Source organism: Bos indicus x Bos taurus, chromosome 5 (assembly GCF_003369695.1).
Source record: "Bos indicus x Bos taurus breed Angus x Brahman F1 hybrid chromosome 5, Bos_hybrid_MaternalHap_v2.0, whole genome shotgun sequence".
NCBI classification, from domain to species: domain Eukaryota; kingdom Metazoa; phylum Chordata; class Mammalia; order Artiodactyla; family Bovidae; genus Bos; species Bos indicus x Bos taurus.
In genome coordinates, this window is record NC_040080.1 from 7,757,672 (window position 1) to 7,782,081 (window position 24,410).

General features: G+C 39.1%; 1 protein-coding gene across 1 annotated transcript in view; it reads right to left on the reverse strand.

Annotated features, from left to right (window-relative positions):
• EP300 (E1A binding protein p300) overlaps positions 1-24,410 on the reverse strand; it is a 63,837-nt gene that overhangs the window by 38,294 nt on the left and 1,133 nt on the right. Inside the window, exons 2-3 of the mRNA XM_027540695.1 lie at positions 5,839-6,476; positions 552-728 (exon numbers count right to left, since the gene is read on the reverse strand). Coding sequence (XP_027396496.1) covers positions 552-728; positions 5,839-6,476 — 815 coding nt within the window. The remainder of the gene's footprint in view (positions 1-551; positions 729-5,838; positions 6,477-24,410) is intronic.

A 24,410-nucleotide genomic window follows, 5' to 3' on the forward strand; every position in this document is an offset into this window, starting at 1 on the left:
TAAAAATGTGTAACTTTGAGAGGGAGAAGTTACTTCTGTCTAACAGTACCAGATATAAATCAATAGATATCCAGATGACTGACCGAAGAGGAAAAAGGTTCCACTTTCCTATCCTATAGAAAGAACTGCATATACAAGGAGTTGAATATGGCAGGACCCCAAAACTTTCATTGTGGCAGCCCCACTTGCTTCTGTTTGGGCTAACAGCTTTACTGATCAATACCCAAGTAAAAAAACACCATGTGAAATGGAAGGCAGGCATAAGCTTCCTTGATCACAGGGACCATCCCATTAAATCCTAGTGTTGTGCTTTATAGCAGAACAGAAAACATAAAAGTTTAACAGAATTCTTTAAAAAAAAAAAAAATCTTTTGGCTGCACCAAGCATGCATGGCATTTGGGATCTTAGTTCCCCAACCAGGGATGGAACCCCCGCCCCCTGCACTGGAGGCACAGAGTCTTAACCACAGGACCACCAGGGAAGTCCCAAACGCATTTCTTTTCCTCAAGTGTCAGATGGAAAACAAATCTGCAGACAGATTACTACCCACCATATTGGGCATTCCTCCACCAGGAACAGCCTTTTTGTCCATTGCAAATGGAGATAAGCTATTTGGTAGTACAGACTTTGTCGGAATCTGGAGACCAAGGCCACTGGCTCCCATCTGCTGTCCAGAATTCTGAGTGTATGGTGAACCGTAAGGATTAGGGTTGTTCATCATTCCCATCTAAGAACAAGAAACAGAAAAGAAATTACATCTTATTCCCCACACTAACAGGACATACTATTTCCCTTCCTTTTCCACTTCCTAATTTACAAAGACAATTCTAAAAGAAATTCTCCATATATAAAAAGACTAGGGGCCTGAGGTACAGTGAATTTAGAGGTATTGCCTGTAAATGAGATGTTACTAAAAATGTGTCTTCATTTAGCTATACCTACTAAGCAGGTTTTGCCATTCATCTCCACTTTCAATGACTAAATAACTTTCATTTAACGTGCAAACTATAACTTAACAAATTCAACTCAATAAACCATCTAATCCTTAAATATATTAGAGAACTTGATATACCAAAGCATTTGAATGCTTATTCCAGCATTAAAAAAAAAAAAGGAGTGGGGGAGGGGACTTCCCTTATTGTCCAGTGGTTAAGACTCTGTGCTTCCCGTGTAGGGGGCATGGGTTTGAAGTCAGGGAACTAGGATCCCAAATGCTGTGTGGAGTGGCTGGGTTAAAAAAAACAAACAAACAAATACCAAAAACAAGGTAGAAAACTGGTAGTTTGGGGGATATGTCTTTTTTTAAATTTAGGGACACAGTAGAACAGTGATTTAAAATTTTTTTGAATCTGAATTACCTAGATACAGCGCATAAACTTTAAAGCCTGCATTTCTTGATATCTTAGACCTAGCTGCTTTATTAAATTGCCTCCTTGGCTCTTAAAGTAATCTGAGTATATTCGTAATCCCTATGTACTTTAAAAAGGAAGTTCAGGGACTTCCCTGGCAGTCCAGTGGTTAGGAATCTGCACCTCCACTGCAGGGCACACAGGTTGGATCCCTGGTCGGAGAACTAAGATCCCATATGCTGCAGAGCATGGCTTTAAAAAAAAGTATTTCCCTGTCTTTATGTAAGTCTGTGTGGAGCCATCATACTGTAGCTTAAAGAACACAGCATTAATTATTCAAAAGCCAAATGTTTTATTGATAACAATGATGCAACTCACAACTCTATTCTTCCACATAAGACCCCCATGTAAGTCAATCACTGCCTACTTCCAAGCACTCAGGATACAAACTAAGGATGCTAGAGGAGTCATGCCAGATTTCTCACCTTTCTTGGACAGATCCAATCTATCAAAGGGTCCTTCAAATTCTACCTCTAGCCGCCCAGTCCCATGCATCCGTGCCCACTGTCACTGTCTTAATTCAAGTCCCTGAACGCAGCTTTTGTAGACTACATCTAACAGGTTTTCTTGCCATCTGTCCTCACTTTTTTCTACTCATAAGGGGGAAAAAAATGATGGTATACCAGACCTTTCATTATCTTCATGAGAACTTGACTACTTCTCCATGGCAGAAGTACTACTTATCTCCCTTACCCATTTACTTGCAAACCCGAGAGCATCATGTTTCTTGAATCTCCAATATCTGCTTCAGCTTTTCCCTTTCCCTATAACTAGGCAGTGAGTGGCACACCTTCCTTCCCTATTTTTTGGCTCCTGAATGCTAACCTGTAAAGGAAATAAAATACTAAATTCACAAAGAGGCAGGGATGATAATAGGGAATGAGACTGAGGAAGTGGCATCGTTCCGGTGAAAGCATAAAAAAACAGGCAGCCTCAGTGGGATGCAGCCAGAGTAAAAACGTATTTGGTCTCCGATAACTGGAATTTCCTATGTGAATCTGACCAGTGAAAATGTAGGGATAACCAAATACAAAAACAGGCTTACGTGAAAAGTTTCAGTTTCTTCTGGTAGTTCCAAATGGGGCTGGGAGCACTGCTGCTACATGTTGCTTTTAAAGTACTGATATTTACACTAACAGTTCCAACAGTGTGCTCGCCTACACTTGGGGGAGTTGGATTTCACTTGTGTTTCTTATTAGCATGGAAATCCACGGTATATGTAAAACGAAAGCCATTTAAGAGTCCACAATTTATATAAACAAAACCCTGGCACTAGTAAGATGCCTTCACGTCTCTTGTTTAGATGCATAATGTCTTTATCAAGTACATCCTCGTAGAGTTCGGTCCTTCACACATTTGTTCACACAGACATCACCTTGATTGCTCTCACCAAGTTTCAACAATTTCTGACACTGCTTGTTTCCTCAATCACAATGCATAACCTGGAAATTCCAAGTTCACTCTAGCAGACCCTGGTCTCAAATATACAGACTGCACTAACTGCTGGTCAGATGGCGATAATTCATTCCTAACACTTGTGGTCACCGTGACCAACAAAGGCCCTCAGGCTTTCTGTGTGCCATCTCCCTCAGAGTTTTGTGTTAGAAAATAAACACAACCAACCCCCTCACCCCTATCGTTTCTATTTATTCAACCCCCTCTACTCTCTCACTAAGTATAACAGGAAGGGAATATACTGTACTTAATTTCTGCTACACTGTAGTGAGTTATCTCATCTTGTTCCCTTCCCTACAGCTAATGTGATCCAGATGTCCAACTACGTACCACCTACCTGGACCACAGTGATACAGATCTCCACCTCAACTGAAAAGGCAGAGGACCAGGAAGCCACAGTCAGTTCCAGGCAACTAAAACCAGAGGACCGCAGGGGAGTATTTTATCTTTCTTTAAAAATAAATCTGACTCTACAGGTTGTTTCTTAGCGTCCGATGCATTAAAAACAGAAACTTAGGGAACACAGGAACACATAAAACACACGATGGTAACACACATGACAAACAAAAACCAGCGCCCAGAACACAACAACGTGAACAGTTCAGGAATATTTAAGAAACAAAATCCCTTAATAAGACTTGCATGCATCAACAGTAATGCACACACTCCATGAATCCCCAAATAATAAAAACAAAATTAAACTACATCCTGACCTGGTCTACCTAATGGATTTGATAAATACATCTATATCCAGTCATTCCCCAAGCACTGTGTCAATTGGTGGTGGGTGGGAGAGGCGGTGGCAGGGTGGTATGTACAATGATAAACAAGGAAGACTAGGGATCTTTCAGAAGCGAAAAGACATCTAATCCTAAACATTTTCCATACTCATTCCTATGACTCTTACACTTAATTCAGGGGCCTCACCTCCCCATAGGGACTATTTTTCAAATTGATACAGCACACCTAAAACCACACCCATCAAGATTGCAAATTTGGAGAAAGAGTCTCCTTTAAAATCCATCAGGATTTGGCATAAAGACTTGTCTTTTTCTCTCTCAGCATGGATTCTTCCTCTCTGCCTTATACTTAATACTCTTACTTTTAAACTTTATGGGTTCAGTACTCATATAGGTGGTATTCACTTAAAACAAATATTTTAGTAATAGAATCTTTATATTTGAATTACCCCTCCCCATGCAAATATAGGCTCCACAGAGCCAAGGATTTTTTTGTCTGATTAATTTACTCGCTATATATCCAACCTGAAACAATGCTGATGTAGAAATGTGTGATTCAGATTATAAATACAACAGTGATCCACTCTCAACCTAGGCATTCTCCTAATGAACCTTTTCTTATTTTTCTTCACAGCACTACCTGGAATACTATTAATTTACATCTTATGTGTAGCCTAGAAAGTAAGTTCCCTGAAGTGAGTTTATCCACTGCTCTAGCTTCAGCATCAAAGCCACAACTCAGTAAATATTTGCTGGGTCAGTGAAGGCGTAAGGTGTACCATCCCTGCCCCATACAAACATCAGGAGGGCAGGGACTCCTAACAGGCATATCCCCAGAATCCAGAAGAGGTACTTAATACTCTACCTTCTTGTTCTTTCTCATTCCAAATATTTTAAGTAAGCCACACCAACACACAACATGACAGTGCCGGAAAGGGAGAGCCTCGAGTAGGCAGCTGACCCCAAACAGAACCCTTTCCTAAGTTGTCTGTATTTTTTACCCTGTAGCTATAAAATATATACACACACACACACACCCCCACACACATATATTTAAGGGCTTTCATTTATCTGCGTGCCCTCAGGGTTCCCGCTCCCAATTCATCCACGTTTTACTTTCACTCTAGAACCCTCACCATCATGATTCTCAGGAATACACAAGTCCTAATGTTGCTCAAATTACTCCTCTTACAGAGCATGCTTGCTCCTAACTCAATGTGAAAATCTCTCCCACCTCTAATATCACCTTACAAGTGAAGCCATCTCTTTCATTCAACAAGAACTTAGGAATAATTACATGTCAGAGACTGGCAACTGTAGTGTGATGCCATTTCAAGAAAAAGGAATGAAATGTGCAGGAAAAATATGGAGGAATAAACATCAAATATACACTGATAAAATTTTAATTACACAGAGTACATATTTAAATGTATTTTAAAATGTATTTAACATTCTCTACTTGATAAGGCTAAGAAAGTAGGCTTTTTAAAAGAGAAAAGTCTTTCAAATAACAGCCAAGATCAGGTTAATTAGAACACCTGGGACGTTGGTTGGGGCTTAATGGCATCTTAGGGTTTCCCAGGTGGTCAGTGGTAAAGAACCTGCCTGCAACGCAAGAGACGTGGGTTAGATCCTTGGGTCGGAAAGATCTCCTGGAGAAGGAAATGGCAACCCACTCCCATTTTCTTGCCTAGAAAATCCCATGCACAGAGGAGCCTGGCAGGTTGGACTCCATGGGTCACAAGAGTGGGACACAACTTAAGTGACTAAACAAAAACGCATCTTAATATCCATCAACCAATAAGGAAAAAAAATAACACATCTCTTAAAAACCAGGGACATTCCAAGCAATGGGAACAAATGAAATCTATCTGAAGATAGTATAATGCCAGCTCTCTCAAAACTGTGTTTTAAGGGAGGCTATGAAGGCTAAAATGAGATGAAAATATTCTAATACTTGTGTCACAGGGAACAGGAATTAGCTGGCAATCATTTGAAACAAACTGTGAAGGTACTCAAAGTTGTTAAAATAAATTTATCACTTACATTTAATGTAAGAGCAGTATAAAATTTGTGACAATAGATCCCTGGCATATAATATGTGGGAGATGCTACATAATATAAGAAGAGTAAACATGAACAGTAAAGAATAAATGACCTCAGGCCCTCCTCCTCCACCCCTGGAACACTCAGAAATACACTGACAGGGCACACAAACCGAAACTGCACTCACCTTGAGAGGCTGGGGGCCTCTCAGTCCCGTCTGTCCCCCCATCTGGGGAGAGCCTTGCTGCAGCGGCTCAGTCATTAAGTTGCCAGCACTTCCCATGCCTGGGTTCGGGTACTGCATATTCGGTCGCCCCCGGCCTGCTCCAATTGAACCGTTCATGACTTGATTAGGCATCATCCCTTGTCCATTGCCGGCAGTCAGCATGCCGGGACTCATGCCAGCGTTCATCCCCGTGTTCATTCCCATGGCAGGCTGACTGACGGGACTGCTCATCACACCTGTTGCAGACGGCGTGGGGCCCTGATTTGGCCCACTAGTGCCCATCCCCATGTTGGGAGAAGTCAAGCCTGCCTGGGCCATTGGGCTTTTGACCATGCTATTTATCAAACCTAATCCAGGACTGTTCTGTTGGGCTTGGCTGGCCATGCCTTGGCCTGGGCCACCAACCCCCATATTGAGGTTAGGGGAACTACCAGACCGTAGCAATTCTGACAGCTGTTTATGTTTAGAGGCTGCATCTTGTACTATGCCAAGACTTGTCTGAAGCTGACTAATATCACCACCATTGGTTAGTCCCAATTCTGTAGAGTTGATTAATTCATCTGGTAAGTCGTGCTCCAAGTCAAACAGAGAGCCAAAATCTAAAAACAAAGAGGAAAGATAAAGGTTAAAGTATGACAGTCAAAATTACAGATTTCTCTATACTTGTTCTTGATCAGCATTAAATATCATCTCTAAACCTCACCCCATGGAATACTGTTTGTATTAGTTTTTCATGTTACACTAAAGTTTTATTTTACATGTTTGTGTGTGTGTGCACATAGAAAATATATATAAAAGAGTACTATCATGCCAACAAGTTTAAACATTTATAAACTGTACCTAAAATAAAACCAAAGAAGAATACATATTAGTGTGATATACATTACAAGTTGCTGAAAGTTTGTATTGACAGTCATGAAAAAGATATACAATTAAAATTGTTTACTATTCCAGAATTTCTTACAAGGGGTTAAAATAACTAATCTATACACAGACTAAATCCAGAATCTATACACAAACTTAATTCAGAATGAAACAAAAGACTAAAAATATAATAATTATAAAAAAGACAACTGATATAAAGAAAAAGACCTGCTCTTTGTAGACCACTCAGGGTAAGCTCCAGAAAGAGAGGAGCTGCTTACCTCTAACTGCTATCACACAGCGCCTGCCACAAAGCTGAATGAAGTTGTGTTCACCTGACTTCAAACCACAGAATAGTTCTCCTTAACCAAAATCTAGCTGAGTAAGATATGAAACCATGCGTCTAGTTCCTTCACTAACCTACGAACCATCACCACTCCATCTCTGCCCTACCCCCGTGCCAAAAAGAAGATGCGAAGATTATAGATTAACCTAGGGTTCCTTGTCTTGGCACTATTGAACATTCTAGGCTAGATAATTCTGCTTGGGAGGAAGGAAAAATTGTCCTGTGCACTATACTCAGCAAATCCCTGGTCTCTCCTTTTAATGCTAGTAGTACCTCTAACCAATTTGTGACAATAAAAAATGTCTCCAGATATCACCAAATGTGCCTTGGAAGTGCAAAACTGTCCCTGGTTGTTGACAGTATTAATTCATTATATGCTGATGGTGGCATGTTTCCTTGTGTACTCCAGGGGGACAGTAGAATGAAAGTATGCTTAAAGCATATACGTATAAGTATATGCTTAAAAGTATACATGATTGCTGCTGCTGCTATGTCACTTCAGTCGTGTCTGACTCTGTGCTACCCCACAGATGGCAGCCCACCAGGCTCCGCCGTCCCTGGGATTCTTCAGGCAAGAGCACTGGAGTGGATTGCCATTTCCTTCTCCAATGTATGAAAGTGAAAGGTGAAAGTGAAGTCGCTCAGTCGTGTCTCTTAGCGACCCCATGGACTGCAGCCCACCAGGCTCCTCCATCCAGTGTTATGTAAATAGAAGGACTGAGATGTTGAGTTTTAATTCTCCAAGTAGTTTTAACATTAAAAGGACACTGCTGAACTTCCTTGGTGGTCCAGCGGGTAAGAATCTGCCTGTCAGTGCAGGGGACACGAATTCCAGCTACAACTAGGAGCCCAAGTGCCACAACTAGTGATCCCATGTGTCCTAGAGCCTCTGCTCAGCAACGAGAGAGGCCACTGCAATGAGGAGCTCCAGCACCACAGCCAGAGAAAGACTGCTCGCAGGAAGGAAAAACCAGCGCAGCCAAAAGTAATTAATTTTAAACAAAAAAGGCCCTACTGGGTATTTAAAAAGTAAATATAGTTCAATCTACAACTGATAATCCTATTAAAGATAATTCATCCAAAGACAAGATACCACTTTAATAATGATCTTCTTGGTCTAATTACCCTCAGTTCTTAAATACAATTCTTCTTCTATGTGAACTTCCTGTTCTTTTGCATTCTGTCATGGCACTGAAATCACATGTGTGTCTCTTTCTCTTCCTCCTCTCCTGCCGTCTTTCCCCCCGCCCCCACCCCTCACCCCACCTATGCACCCAGACTGTAGCTCTGGGAATGACATGAGTTACTTACTTACATACCAACTCCTCAAAGGGTGATATTTTAGTTGAACTGAATTGTACCTCAGGATCTCAGGATGTGATTTAGAGTACAGAATTATTCTCTTTCCTTCTGAAAAATCATGTGCCCCTCCATCATAAAAATAAAGTATCTCATGATTAGTTTTGGAATATAAATAAGGTTTCAAATAAAATTTACCTGACATCACTACTCAAGACAACTGCTTAATTATATATTTCTTTCATTTTCTTCTATTTACATAATTCACAACACTGGAATCATACAAACTTTTAAGCAGCTTTGCATTCTACTGACCCCCTGGAGTACACAAGGAAACATTCCACCGTCAGCATATGTTTAGTGTTTAAGAAAAAATAATCTCTACCTATTTAGAAATTTAAAATATACACATGGGGAATTCCCTGGCAGCCCAGTGGTTAGGACTCCAGGTTTTCACTGGGTTCAACCCCTGGTTGAATAATGATAAGAATACATTTCAAAACTTAAAGGAAATACAGCTAGAAATCAACAAATATCTAAGATATTTGAAAAAAATAGTAAGAAAAAGATGATCAAATAAAAAAGCAATGCAACAAAAAAGAAAAATGGAGAGGTTACTAACAAAACCAGAAGTTAGTTCTTCAAAGAGAGTAATAAAAGATAAACTTCTGGGAAAGTTAAGGAGAAAAGACAATAAAAAGAAAAAGTGGCATTACTAATCAATTTTATACCAAGAAAAAACGGAAAAGTGACAAAACTAATGAATTCCTGTTAAGCACTCAATAAACCTCAATCAAAAAGAAATTATACATATCCCTGCATCTCCAACAAGTCAATGGTAGAAGTTCTCAAGAGATTCAACAATACCTCGTTTGAATACCTGATTCAAACCCAACTGTGGAAATACATTTTAAGAAGAGAATCAAGATAACACAAATACTGATTAATGGATATTAAGAAAATCATTAATTTTGTTGGGTACGACAACAGAATAGTTATTGAAATAAATCCTAAGAGATACATATTTAAGCATTTCTAGTGAAACAAGAAGCCTGGGATTTACTTTTAAAACTCCAGCAGAAAAAACAGAGTGGGGGAAGAGACAAAATTATTAGTAACCTGAAGTAACAGGCACATGGGAATTCTTTTTTCTATTAAATTGAATTCTTCCACTTAAAAAGTTTAAAAGGAAACAGAGAAACTCTGAATATTCCTATTACTATCAAAGAACCATTGCTTAATTTTCCCATAAAGACCAAATATAAGTATTTTTGCAGGCATGTCCTACTGAACTTTCAAGGAAAAGACAATTCAACCTCACACAAATACTTCTAGAAAACAGAAATACTCTAAAAACCACACATGGCCAGTACAAGAAAAGAAAATCATGAACAGAGAAGCAAGAATCCTTAAAAAAGAGCAAACCAAATTTATCAGTGTCTTAAAGGTGTAATCTCATGATCAAGTTGGGATCATCTCAGGAATCCAGGAAAGAGAGGTTTGCATATTCACCATAGTAACAGAGAAGAAAGAAAACATTAGGTTCAGTGACTGGAATAAAAGCACTGGATAAAAGTCAATACCCAATCACGATTTTTAAAACAAAACCACAGCAATCAAAACCCGACGGGAAAAAGAACAGATATACATATAACTGAATCACCATGCTGTAGACTTGAAACTAACAGTGTAAATCAACGATGCTCTCGTCTGTAGTCGTGTCTGACTCTTCTTGCTACCCCATCGACTGCAGCCTGCCAGGCTCCTCTGTGGGATTTTCCAGCCAAGAATGCTGGAGTGGGTTGCCATCTCCTTCTCCAGTGTATCTTCCCCATCCAGGTATTGAACCCACATCTCATGCGTTGGCAGGTGACTCTTGAGTCACCAGGGAAGCCTGTGTAAATCAGTAACACTCCGATAAAACACACACACACACACACACACAACTGATGAGAACTTCCTTAAATTGATAAAAAAGGCTCTTCCAAAACCTAAAAACTGACAGCAATTATGGATAACGCACCAACATTAAAAACAGCCTCTTTAGCATCAGAACAAGACAAAGATACCCAAAACAACCATTTCTATTCAGTGCTGAACTGGAGTCTCTAGTCAAAGCAATAATACAAGAAATATTCATGAGTCAAGACTGAAAAGGAAGAAACATAACTTACTGTATGCAAACAATACACCTGTCAACAGTGAAATTCCAAGGCAAAGAAGTGGAAATAGTAAGAGGTTAGCAAATTAAATTGCATTTTCTGTATATCAGTAAAAAATGATTAGAAATAATTTAAGAAATGGGGGGGGGGGGGAACCTGACAATAGTATTAGAAGATACACGTGAACTATGAAACTAAAGACCATCTAAATGAACAGAGTAACATCACAAAACATATGGGTACAGATCTTCAATATTACATAAAGACATCAACTCTTCCCCAATATTGACCTATAGATTCAATGCAAGGCCAATCAAAATTTTAACAGGGGACTTCCCTGGCAGTCCAGTGGTTAAGTCTATGCTTCCACTGCAAGGGGCCATTGGTTCCACCCCTGATTGGGGAACTAAGATCCCAAATGCCAAGCAACACCACCCCCCCACAAAAAAAACAACCTAACAATTTTTCAAATCACCAGACAAGACTATTTTAAAGTATACACAGAAGAACCTAGTTTCCACAACAGGAGAAGTAGCCACTTCATGGATTATTTGTGAGAATTTGACAATATAAGTATTTATAGTAGTGCTTGGCACATATTAAGAACTATGAAAATGTTACCTATTATTCAATAGAATCATCACTCTATTAGGAGGTAAGACTAGCTTATAACTAGCTTATAATAACAAAAACAACTTTTTATAAGGCATTTTCAATGTGTCATATTGTCTACATTTCCTCAATAAATACATTATTCTCATTAATCCTCCAAGAATCTCAGAAGTAGTATTGAGGAGATACCAACTTCAGTAATACAGAAGCCTTATTCCAGGCCCTCACCTTGAGGATTTAACTTAACCTGTACTACAGCCAATCTGCTGCACTTGGTTACTGTTTCAAAATATTCAACATCTCATTACAAAGTTAGGCTCCACTGTGAAGCAGACAGGAAAGCTAACGCTGGTAGACCTTGACAATCGTTATAGGGTTATTCTTTTAATGGCAATCCTATATTTTCAATTGACCTAATTCAGTGATCACTACAAAAGATCCACTCAGGTTTCAACTCAGTCTGATTCAAGTACTCCTATTTTCTAAGATGTTTCACTGTTACAACCTCAATTATGTACTTCCTATCTTCTACCTGTTGTTATAGCTAAATATTTGTGTGCTCTTCTCTACCAAATTTTAAGTATTGAAAGGTAAGGGTCTCATTTAACATTTACATTTCCCATAGCACCTCACATATACTCAATAAATGAATATGATAATAAACGTTTCCAGCAATTCTGGAACTGCACACTATATTTATATCTGATTGGGTGATTTACAAATTTATAAAAGTTCTCTTAACCTTTCCTTAAAACTTGTTATTTTCAATGATTAAATTAATTAAATTTGGAAGACTATGCTAGAGTGTCACAGGCTTCCCTGGTGGCTCAGTGGTAAAGAATCCGCCTGCCAATCCCTGAATCCGGGAAGATTCCACATGCTACAGGGTAACTAAGCCCCTAGGCCACAACTAAGGAAGCCTGCGCACCTACAGCCCGTCCTCCCCAAGAAGGTGAGAAGCCTGCGCACTGCGAGCAGAACAGCCCCGCTCACCGAAGTCAGGGAAAAGCCTGCACAGCAAAGAAGGCTTGAGAGTCGCATCTACTTTGACCCACGACTAAACAGATCTTACTATTTCATTTGATTACCACTGACTGTTCTGAGCTAGTCTGATTGTGCCTCAGAGTTCTGCACATTTAGGATTCCCAAATGCCATCAGCCATCACTGGTACCTAACAGCACAGTTCAAGGGGTCCAAATACCTGGGGTTTAAAACCTAATTCTTATAAGCTGACTTAATTTACCAATTACTTTCCAACTGAGCTCATGTTACCTCTTCTATCAAAAGGCTACTTATTCTACCCCCATGAATGAATGGTGTTTTTTTTTTAAAGAACGAGATGGTTCTTACATATTTAAAAACAAAAAAAGTAAAATTCCAAAGTATATAAATGTATGTGCCTATTAAAAAACATGTAAATTCATTAACCCTCTTTTAAAAGTTATATACCAGGTGGGACTGAGCAAAGGATCCTCAGATCACCTAGTAGTGTTTACTTGGAAACAGACAAAATATAAAAGCAGAAACATACTGGGCTTCCCAGGTGGCGCTGGTGGTAAAGAACCCACCTGCCAATGCAGGAGACTCAAGAGACACAGGTTCAATCTCTGGGTGGGGAAGATCCCCTGGAGGAGGGCATGGCAACCCACTCCAGTATTCTTGCCTGGAGAAGCCCATGGACAGAGGAGCCTGGTGGGCTACAGTCCATAGGGTCGAAAAGAGTCAGACATGACTGGAGAGACTGAGCACAGCACACATGGGGTGGGGAGGAATTGGGAGAGCGAAGATGCATTTTCCTCAGGCCTCTTAGAGAACCCAGTCCCTGCCAGGGAGGGCCCAAGATCAGAAATGACTGATTCTCTCATTTTATAGGTGCAGTTAGTGATCCATCACCGGCTTCCCTGAGATTGTACTATTTTGTTACTGAATAGGGACTCTATTAAAGCCCCTGGATTCCAGCTGAATGTTCTATGTAAGTAAGCAAATAGACTTCATTTTTAGCAGTTGTTTTAGAGTAGTAGTCAACCTTATGAGAAGTATAACTTTTCTGAACATTTTTAAACTGAGAAAACATTTTTTAATAAAAACTTAAATATTTACAGACTAAGAAAAATTACCCAAACTGTATCAGTTCTATACTGGTAGAGTTAAGATAAGAGGTGTGCTCAGTTGCATCTGTCTCTTCGAGACCCTTTGTACTGCAGCCTGCCAGGCTCCTCTGTCCATGGGATTTTTCAGCTAAGAATACTGGAGTGGGTTGCCAATTCCTTCTCCAAGGCATCCTCCCAACCCAAGGATCAAACCTGTCTCTCCTACACTGCAGGCAGACTCTTTACCCACTGAGCCAACAGGGAAACCCCAAAGGGTTAGGAGTACTAAAGCTCAATAAATGTAATACGAGGGTTTTACTTTAACAATCAAACTTCCAAGCTTTCCCCATTAGGTTCTTCTGCAAGGGGCTTCCCAGAAAAAAACCTGGTTGCAAGTTCATGAGCAGCATATAGGAAAAAGATTACTAAAAATGAGATATTATGTCTTTAACCAGTTTGTCATAAACAGAAATAAAACCCAATGATCTACAACTAGTAGAAAAGCAAATCCCAAACAAAAAGTAGTATGTATGAAGGTGCAAGGGAAAAATAATTAGAAATTTAAATGCCAGGATTTAAACAAATACTGAACAGTGGGTCTCAATACTGACCAGCCTCAATCCACGACTCTTACTAAGCTCCTCAGCTTCTTCCTTTTCGTTCAAGGAAAGGAAAAATATAAACGTTCAAATAAATCACCTTCTGAGGCCCCCATCTCAACTTGCCCTTCACAGGGATTAGTCAGATCAGCTGAATAAATACGTATTTATATATATATATATATATATATATATATACTCTTTACAGTAAAAATCCCAAGGTATTAACGTTAAGGATCTTCTAGGTTGCTGCTTTTATTTGTTTAGCACGTAAATTTATTTTTATATATATATATTTATATATATATAAATAATATATAAATATATATATATAATATATAAATAAATAAATTTACGTGCTAAACAAATAAAAGCAGCAACCTAGAAGATCCTTAACGTTAATACCTTGGGATTTTTACTGTAAAGAGAAGAATTTCCCAACTGAAGAGTTTTAAGCAAAATATGACATGAATAAAGGGCTTCCCTGGTAGCTCAGCTGGTAAAGAACTCACCTGCAATGCAGGAGACCCCGGTTCAATTTCTGGGTTGGGAAGATCCACTGGAGAAGGGATAGGCTACCGACTCCAGTATTCCTGGGCTTTCTTGATGGCTCAGCTGTTAAAGAATCTGCCTGCAATGTGGGAGACCTTGGTTCGATCCCTGGGTGCGGAAGATCCCTGCAGAAGGGAACGGCTACCCATTCCAGTGTTCTGGCCTGAAGAATTTCACGGACTTAATACAGCCCATGGGGTCGCAAAGAGTCAGACAGGACTGAGCCACTTTCACTTTTCAGGATATGAACAAATCTTCATGCTCTAGCTCACTCAGACAAAGAAGATGAAAAATAAATCGACAGACAAGTCTAGAGTAAGGCAGACTGGTGAGGAGGCTGCTGCTAAAGGGGCATCAAAGAGGTCTACCAGAAGAACTCTCTAACTGTAGTTAGGGGGTTACGGAGAGAAAAAGAGAGGAATGACTCTGAAGTTACTCTCTTGGATAACCTGGACATGCCCGTATTTAAAGGACAATGATCTTACCAGCAAAGGATGCTAAAATTCAACATCCTCCTCCAGTCCATCTACCAGGAATACTGTCCTGGAAACCAGGTTCCAAGAAGGCAATGTTCGTGGTGTTCCATGCTTGAGAGAGAATTCACTGAATATAGATAACAGGAGATAGTTGGTGGTCTAAGTTAAGAGCAGTGAAGCGCATAAGCCAGACTGCAGTGGACTGAGAAATAGGAAGTTAAGATAGTAAATGACAGAGAGAACTTTTTCTAGATACTAAGGTGAGCCTCTAACATATTTAATTTGCTGACTCCCCTTTTTCTTTGATTAGAAATGTATAAATCTGAAATTTATCCCATTACCTTTAAAGTATCCCATGACAAACACTGTAGAATAGTATCACGAACAACTTGAACGTCTTATCCTGTAAGATGTTTCCTGCTTACTTTTCAAAGTATCAACCGATCAACATCAACAGCAGGCTGCTTCTATCAAATAGTTTATTGACAGGTTTCCATATACAGTTCTCAGATGCTCAAATACAAAAGAACTTTGAGTAAAATGCTTCTTCGGGACTTCCTTGGAGGTCCATGGTCCATCGCTTCCATTGCAGCGGGCTTGTTTCAACCCTGGGTTGGGGAAGTAAGATCCCAAATGCCAGGCGATGTGGTAAAAAATAATGTTTCTTCACCTGAGTATACATTCAGTCCAAACATGGTGGCACAAAATGAGCCGAACAGGACAGATTTTAACCTGGTTTGAAAAGCTTAGCATAATACATTAGGTTCAGCCAATGGACCGTGGATAAGAAATGTGACAATTTAAACAAAAATGAATTTGGACTGAACATGTAGGAAACTAGTGTTGAGTCAAAACACCCTTTCATTCTTACATTCTGATTCTGTAGATTACCCTTGGTGTCTTCTCTATTTCTGTGGTCCTCACAGCAGATTTAACTGTATCATCTCTTGTACAATAAATACTTAGCTGAGAAATTGGGCAGACATTCACTACTGTGAAATATATAACTGAAGTATAACTTTCAAAATTAGGATTACTAACAATATAATCCCAAACAGTGGATTGTCTGAGTATAAAGAAAAGTTTAAAACTACAAACTAGGATGCAAAACTGAAATAACGTTGGCTCAAAATCTAATTCTACTGCATAAGAGAATCTCTTGCACTTACTAATTTTTTTCCCCATTTAGAAAGTTCAAACTTTATTTGCTGAATAAACAGGCTTATTTTTTGTACTTCAGGTAAGCTGAATTCAAATAAAAACTCAGTTCTCTTAAACTGTGTACATTAAGCGAAATACCTGTACAAATTATTCTAAAACTAGTCAATTTGCAAGTATCTGCTCAAAAGACAGAATCTATCCATCCACTCCTTTAAGCTAGCTTTCTCTGTGATATTAAAGGACTTCCCTGGTGATATTAAAAGTGCCTTTAAATTAATGTACAATCCAGATCTCAAAACCTTTCTTTCATCCCTGTGGTGGGGCCAGAGGACGAGTAGGAACGGGACAAGTTAAGAGTGGAGAGGAACTGAGCCACAGCAAACTGAAGGGGAGCCAGGTGAGTGACGAGGTGGGCAGAGAGCTGAGGTTTTAAAAAAACAGGGATTGGAGATGAAAGTCAAATCTACAGAACTTTAATAATTCTGAAAACGGTTTGGCTAGATATGAAACTATCAATCTCACAAAGATCTCTCCTTAATGGTTTGGGGCACTTCTATTCTTAAATTAACTCAGCTGTTTTGGGTGCTTAAAAAAGCACAATGTTGGCCTTTAAAATCGAGGCAATTTTGTAAACTTCATGATAGGTAACTTCTATTCAGTACTGTAATTCGTAAGTATTTTAATACTCTGTAGATGAAGCAGAATTAATCTAACCATAAAAACCCACCTGTCAAGGAAAAGATCACAGACACTCAAAACTACAATACTGAGCTTAAAGGAACACTAAAAAATGTAATGAAATATTCACAGTGGGTGTTCCGTGGTGGCTCAGTGGTAAAGAACCTGCCTGCCAAAACAGGAGACATGGGTTCAATCCCTGATCTGGGAAGATCCCACAACTAAGCCCATGCACTGCAACTACCGAGCCCGTGCCCTAAGAGCCCAAGAGCCACAGCTACGGAAGCCCATGCATGTGCACCCCAGAGCCTGTACTCTGCAATAAAAGTCACTGCAATGAGAAGCCCACACATTGCGACTAGAGAAAAGCCTTTGCAGCAACAAAGACCCAGCACAGCCAAAAATTATATATATATAAAAAAAAAATCCATGCTGGAGAGACAGGTAAGACTTCTACTACTTTACGAAACATCTGTTTCGTAAGATACAAGTTTGATCAAAGACGATAATCAATATTAAGTTTTATAGGATCATACAGCTATGCATGTTGGCTGGTGCTGAATTTCGAAAGCCAACAGGCAAAAGCACGTATTAATTTTCAAAATATGCATTCTTAACAGTCTTGCAACCATGACATCAAAAGGTGTACCTATACTTTGCAAAGTGACTGACCTGAAGTTTTATTCTTAACCCTAACATATTTATGATATTTCTTGGTGTGAAATTAAAAAGATGAGGACACTATTATTTTCATTTCAATAAATACCCACTTTACCAATCAACTCAATTACATGTTTATATTAAGCCTCAACAGCATGCTAACATAACTACCACTGATCATTTCTTGATTTTGAGTATAGTAACATCTTAAGAGAAGCTTTGCTCTGAGGGCTGGATTTGTTTGCCTAATTGGAGTTTGTTCCAAGGGAATGCCTAGGGGACTCCTAGAGAAGCTATCATACTCTTTTCTTAAAAAAGAAAAAAAAAAAAAAGCCTCCTAGAAACTGTACATCTGTAAAGAAAAAGAGGAGCATGACTTTTTTTAATCAGCTGTATTTTCTACATGTATGACAAACAACTGGTAACAAAACTTGGATCTTAAGAAAATAAACAATTCACTTTGAAAATTACAACTTACCAAAACCCTCAAAGACAAAAGATATGTGCATGTCCAAGAGATAAATGACAAACCCTAGGTCTTCCAGCCATTAGGTTCTGTCGCTGTTACCGATTCCGTACAAGGCTTCTGGAACTACTCTTCCCCTGACCATGCCACTATTCTCATAAAATGTTTATCCTGATGGTGAGATAAATGTCAAATTCCTTAGCACATTTCTGTCTTTTTCAAAATAGGACCCTAACATCCTTTCCCATCTGTCGCCTATGAAAACATTCCACCATATAGTCTGTGTTCCGGTCACATATAAACCACTTATGTTTGTTCCACCTGAAATACCATTCCAACTTTCCCTACTTCTTGTTTTTTGTTTTTTTTTTTTAACTGGCCCATGCGGTTTGCAGGATCTTAGTTCCCTGCTGAGAGACTGAACCCAGGCCCTTGGCAGTGAAAGTGCAGGAGTCCTAACCACTGGACCGCCAGGAAATTCCCAACTTTCCCTACTTCTAAAAAAAGGTAGGTCATGCTCTCCTACCCTTATTCAAATATACATTTCCTCTATGAAGTTTTTCCCCTAATACTTCAAACCCATTCTGTCAAAAATAATCCCTGGACTTACCTGGTGGCACAGTGGATAAGAATCCACCTGCCAGTGCAGGGGACATAAGTTCGATCCCTGGTCCAGGAATATTCCACATGCCTCGGAGCAACTAAGCCCACATGCCATGATTACTGAGTCTGTGAGCCACAACGGCTGAAGCCCACTCAACCTAGAGCCAGCAAGTAGCCAACTACTGAGCCCGTGCACCTAGAGCTTGTGTTTCCCAACAAGAGAAGCCCGTGCACCGACAGAGAAGCCCCCGTTCCCTGCAACGAGAGAAAGCCTGCCTGCAGCAACAGAGACCCAGTGTGGCCAAAAATAAATAAATATAGCAGCTGTACATGTCAAGAAAGAAATAATCCCTATCCTCTGCCTTCATCTAACCCATTTTAACAACTTGTATCAGAGTATAACTTATGGGAAAACTGTGTAGATATGTATACCAATTCCAGCAGATTCTAAAGGCTTTGAAACCAGACACTGCACCTTGCTTCATCTTTATGTGCGAGCACTTATAACTCGGTAGGCAGTCAATGTTTGTTAGCTGAAATGAAAAGTTTTCCAAATGAAAATAGTGACTACTCAATTCAGGAGAATTGCACAACTTCAAAATGTGCAAAATTTAACTCATCAAAACCCCTCCCCCATCCATACCCACACACATCTCTTCCTATGCTTGCTGTCTCAGTAAATGACATCCTCATCAATCCTGCTGTCCAAGCCTGAAATCTGGGAATTTCCCTCTCTGGCAATATCCTGACATTTAATTAATCACCAAGCTCTGCTGACCACCCATGCCCCCTCAAACCTCACTTCTTTTCATCTACTAATCCGGGCCACTCTCATCACAGCTGGAATTCTGAAACAGTTATCTCACTGGTCTCCCTATTTTCTCCTTTTCCTTTCCAAACCATTCCTCATTTGTCAATCATCTAAGCCTTAGACTCTAAGGTACAATTCTGTCTATACATTTAAAAAAGCTAAAATGGAAAGTCTAAACTCTAGTAAGCAGTAACGCCAGTAAGTCCTGTATGACTGACCCCTTGCTAACTTATGCAGTTATATTTCTTGCTGTCCCCCAACTAGATGACATGCAAAGATTCCCTGACAGACCAGACTCTTCTCCTTAACCTGGGTTCACTCTTAGCAGCCCTGTCTATCCTTCAAATCCCAAGATCAGATTCCAGTTTCTTCAAAGACAGCCACCAGAGCAATAGTAGCTACAGGTTAGGTACCCCCATTTCTCCCACTGTACACTGTACTTCCCAAATACAATACTGGCCCCATCAGACTTGAATGTTGTTCTCCTCCCCTTATCTGCAAACCCCAGGAAGGAAGGGTCCATGACTTTCTGGATTACCACAATATTCCTCATTCTGAGGATAAATGCCTGGCACACAGAAAATGTTGGTCCAACACAGGACAACTAACTGGCAGACTGTCAACTCTTTTAAACTAGTATTTTTCAAATACTAGTCATGAGCCACAAGCCATGGTGGGTCATGAAATCAATGTAGTGGATCACAACCACCACTTTTTAAAAAAATAAAATGCAACAGAAAATATCAGAGTAGATCACAAGAAATAAGCAGGATAAGTACTGTTTGTTCACTTGCTGAGACAGGGTCTCTGGTTCTCCATATAAACTGTAGTTCTTATTGGGTGTGGCCAAAAATACTGAAAAGCTGTACCCTGCTCCTTCTACTTTTCTTCCTCCTCCTTTAAGAAAGTTTTAAAATCCAGATAAATAAAAAATGCTCAACCACACGATTCTTTAGAAAAAAAGACATTCTTACCTTGAGCATTTCCAGTAAGAACAATCTTTCTTAACTGCCTTCAATATGTGACAGTGTATGTGTGTGTGTGTATACACACACACACACACACACACACACACACACACACACACACACACACACACACACACACACACACACACACATATATACTCTTAAATCTCTGCTGCCATATTATATTCTCAAAAAACTTCACATTTGAGTAGATGATGTATAGGCTAACTCTGCACCATAAGCCTTACTTTTAAGACTACTCTCTCATTATCTTTAGCCAACCTATCTGTATATCCATTAAAAAACATACCTAGAACTGCTTTTGTGGGGTATATTTAGCAGTAAGGTTAAAAACACTTAACACTTAATAAGCTCATGCTATATTACAGCAAGCACCACCCTAAGCGTTTTTAATATTTATTTATTTCATTTAGTTATTTGGCTGTGCCTGGTCTCAGCTGCAGCATGTAGGATCTAGTTCCCCAACCAGGGATCGAACCCAGGCTGCCTGCATTGGGACCACAGAGTCTTAGCCAGTGGCCCACCAGGGAAGTCTCTACTCTAAGCATTTAATAAAGAGAACTCTCATTTACTCCTCACCACAATCCTACACATTGGGCACTACAGGTGAGGAAGCTGAGACAGAAAGATTAAGTAACTGGCCTAAGGCACACAGTTAATAAAGGCAGGCCTGGGATTTGAACTCCGCTAGTTAGACTCTAAAACCCATTCTCTCAGCCACTCACTTTCCCAGTAGTGTACATTTCACTTTTTTCCCTATTAGTCAAAATTTACATTCTCAACTAAATTACTCCTAATTGACGTTGGGGGCATTTATTTTAAAAAATGTACATTCAAAAACAAATGATATCCAAATTGTTCAGAATAGGCCTTAAAAGCTCAATATTTATTCTCTTAAATCTTTTTCAAGAACTGAGCAGTAATAAAAAATTTTCCCATTAAAATTTTAGAAGAAAACTACTATCCATCTAATTAAAAAAAAATCATCTGCAATAGCCAATGTTTTAAATATTTTACACGTGGCATAATTTAAGTTTCAGCTTGCCCATTAATTTCTCTTAATGCCTTGCCATACGGGGGGGAAAAAATATCAACTTCAGAAATTCTCAAAGGAGGAAACCTTAAAATTTAAATCACACCAAACAAGATGTCTTATTTTTCCATTAATTCTTGGGTGTAAGAACTGGCAGAATAACTCTTGAATTGTTTTTGTAAATATACCAGGAAGAAGCTTTTTACACTCCCACTTGTATCTGCAACATTCTTCCTACTCTCTTTCCTATTTACCGCTTACTGTTCTTACAAACCCACTATGCACTAATATTCAACTTTTTGTTTTAATTCCCCTCCGTTTTACAGAACAGACTAAGGAGAAGGTTCAAAAGCAAAGTAAAACAGAAAACAATGCCAAAAGGCAACCAAGGCAGAAACCCTTTCCTCCCTCCCCTTCATCCAATCGCTGGACATGGCAATGCATTTCTTACCTCCACAAAATAATGTGAACTCTAGCTGAAAAAGGGAACCCTACTGTAACACACACAAGATTTACAACTTAACGTCATCTTATCTTACTATCAACCACAGACAACTTTCTGGGAGCCTTATAAATGAACTTACAAAGTCTTAAGAATAAGCAATTGCCAGAGTTTAAGGCACTTAAAATGTTTTGAAATTTAACTTAACACAAGGTCAGCAATACTTTGCTGGACTGAACAGCCATAACTCAAAAACGTCAGAAGCAGAACTCTCAAGCAAACCTTCATGCCCCCAAAATAAAATTAAAACATAGTATCACCGGTGTAAGAGCTAGAAAGGAGAGTCTCCAATCAAAAATATTTTCTTTGATGATAAACCACTAAGACACAAGGGTGTCCTGAGAAAAAAACAGACATTTAAAAAATCCTTGCCACACACACAAAAAATCCATTACGTACCATAATCTAGTGTTCAAATGCAGCTATAGCTGTCCTTTGCCTTCAAAATGAAAATGGGCATAAAATCCAAGCTAATTCTGACACAGAGTACACGCAGAGCCACAAAACTGTATCAAGACCAGAAAGAGCCTACTAAACACACCAGATCATGCTGTCATGCCTCTTTCCCGACTCTGGCCATACAGCATCCAATGTACACAAAGCAGTGCTAGAACACGTCCAGTGAGCAATGAAGGCAACGCATCATCCCCATCTTTCCCGCCACTCAAGGTATTACCAAAACAGGTTCAAGAAATATTTGTAGGACTTACATATTAACTATTCTGGTCAATAATTTTACCAAAACAATTTTTTTTACAAATGCTTTTATGATGTAGGGCGGTAACAGATGTGGTAGGACAGAAAGTCATTTGATTTCTCAAATAATTCTGATCTAACCATACCAAGTTACGTAAAAATTTCAATGGATCATGTGCGAATATTGAGACAAGACCATAAAGATGCAAAAGCTGTAGTTCTCTTTCTCCTCATTTTGACATGTAAAACTTGAACTTAATTCAAGCTACTACAATCAACCTGGAAAATCTTTTAGAAGAATCTCTGAGAATTAAATAAGTCATTTTCATTCTGCATCAGTGGATAACCTTAGAAGTTCAAATTTGGAGATTAAAGCACTAATTCTGTTTTGTAATGCTTTAGCATGTCAACCCAATTGTGTTCCAACTTTCTTCCCTATAAAACTGGCACATGCAAACACTCTTGGCAGGTACACGTACACTATTAAAACTGCAAGCCTCAACCATTTAAAAAAAGTTTCTGGAGTCTAGAATTCGGGGATCATTTTGAACAGTTCTAGATAAAATCAATCAGTAAGTACTGAGGCATAATTTACATTCACATTTATAAACTACCTAGGGTGGCAACTCTAAAAATTCAGAAGTTACAAGTTTAAAATGTAAAGTTTTAAAGAGTGAAATGTTTCTATTAAAGTTATCTGCAAACTTAAAACTACACCGTGCTGGATGTAAAACAATCAATCGATAGAAATACAATGGTGCCCAATGTGAAGTTCACAGGGGGACAGTATATCCTTCCTCCAGCCCCAATCAAAAAATCCAGACTGGTTAGGATTAAAAATTAGATACCAAACAATTCCTGGATTAGAATCTTAAGTGGGGCGGGGCAGGGGTACAAAAATCAATCTTCACTACAAAATTTAGAGTAAAGTAATTAAGATAAACTCTTAATACTAAGACTGAGTTAAATCTCAATGTTGAGGAAATTTTTTTTTTATATAAAAACCTACTTGATACATTTAGTACTCTTACAATTATTCACAGGTATTTAAAGTAGCAAAACAGTTTCTGTGTATAAGTCAGGTGAAACACTACCAAAGTAAGTTAAAGTTACCAAGTGCACAGATCAACCTGAACAGAAGTATCTGAACAACAGAGCAGTCTCCTTTCAGGCCTTGCAGTACTCCCAAGACTAAACTGCTTAAATGAGGAATTGGCAAAATAGTACAGGTAAAAAGTTTTCTTTACAATATCCCCAGTCACTGGCTAACTCAAATCTATTACCATATTACACAAAAACTAATCAGCAAAAACTACCACAGTACACAAAAACTAAAGAAACAACACACAAATCTACAGGTGGAAAATGAGTCTAAAGTTAAGGTGAAAGTCGTCCCGAGCGACATTTTAATAAGCGCAAAGGAATACGATACTCAATACGTGTAGGAATTCTGAGGGAAAAAACAGGTTAAAAAAAATAATCCCTGAAGACTACAGAAACTTCAAGGAATGAGGACAGATCAAAGTTCATGTACTGTCAATGTTACAAGCCTGAAGCAGAGGAACTCTGCAAAAATCCTCAATCTTTGCAGGTTATCTTAAACTCAGGATACATCTTATAAAAGCAAAAAATCCACAGCATTTTGCCATATCCTTACCTTTTCACCCACTGAAAGGAAACCTACTTAGAACCGCGCTTATAAGTTCTCTACAAACTCAGAGGGTACATTTAACTCCATTATGCACTATCACTGGCAGATGGAGGGATGACGTCGAGCCTGTTTTCTCAGGGTGTTAAAGAGATGCTCCGTAGTAAAGGGGAACATCTTGTAGACTGTCAGATGGCCAGCCATTCTTCGTCTTCATTATCCTGGCACCTCAAACAACTATGACAAGCCAAAGAGAAGGTCGGTGCCCATCAGGATAGCACCAAA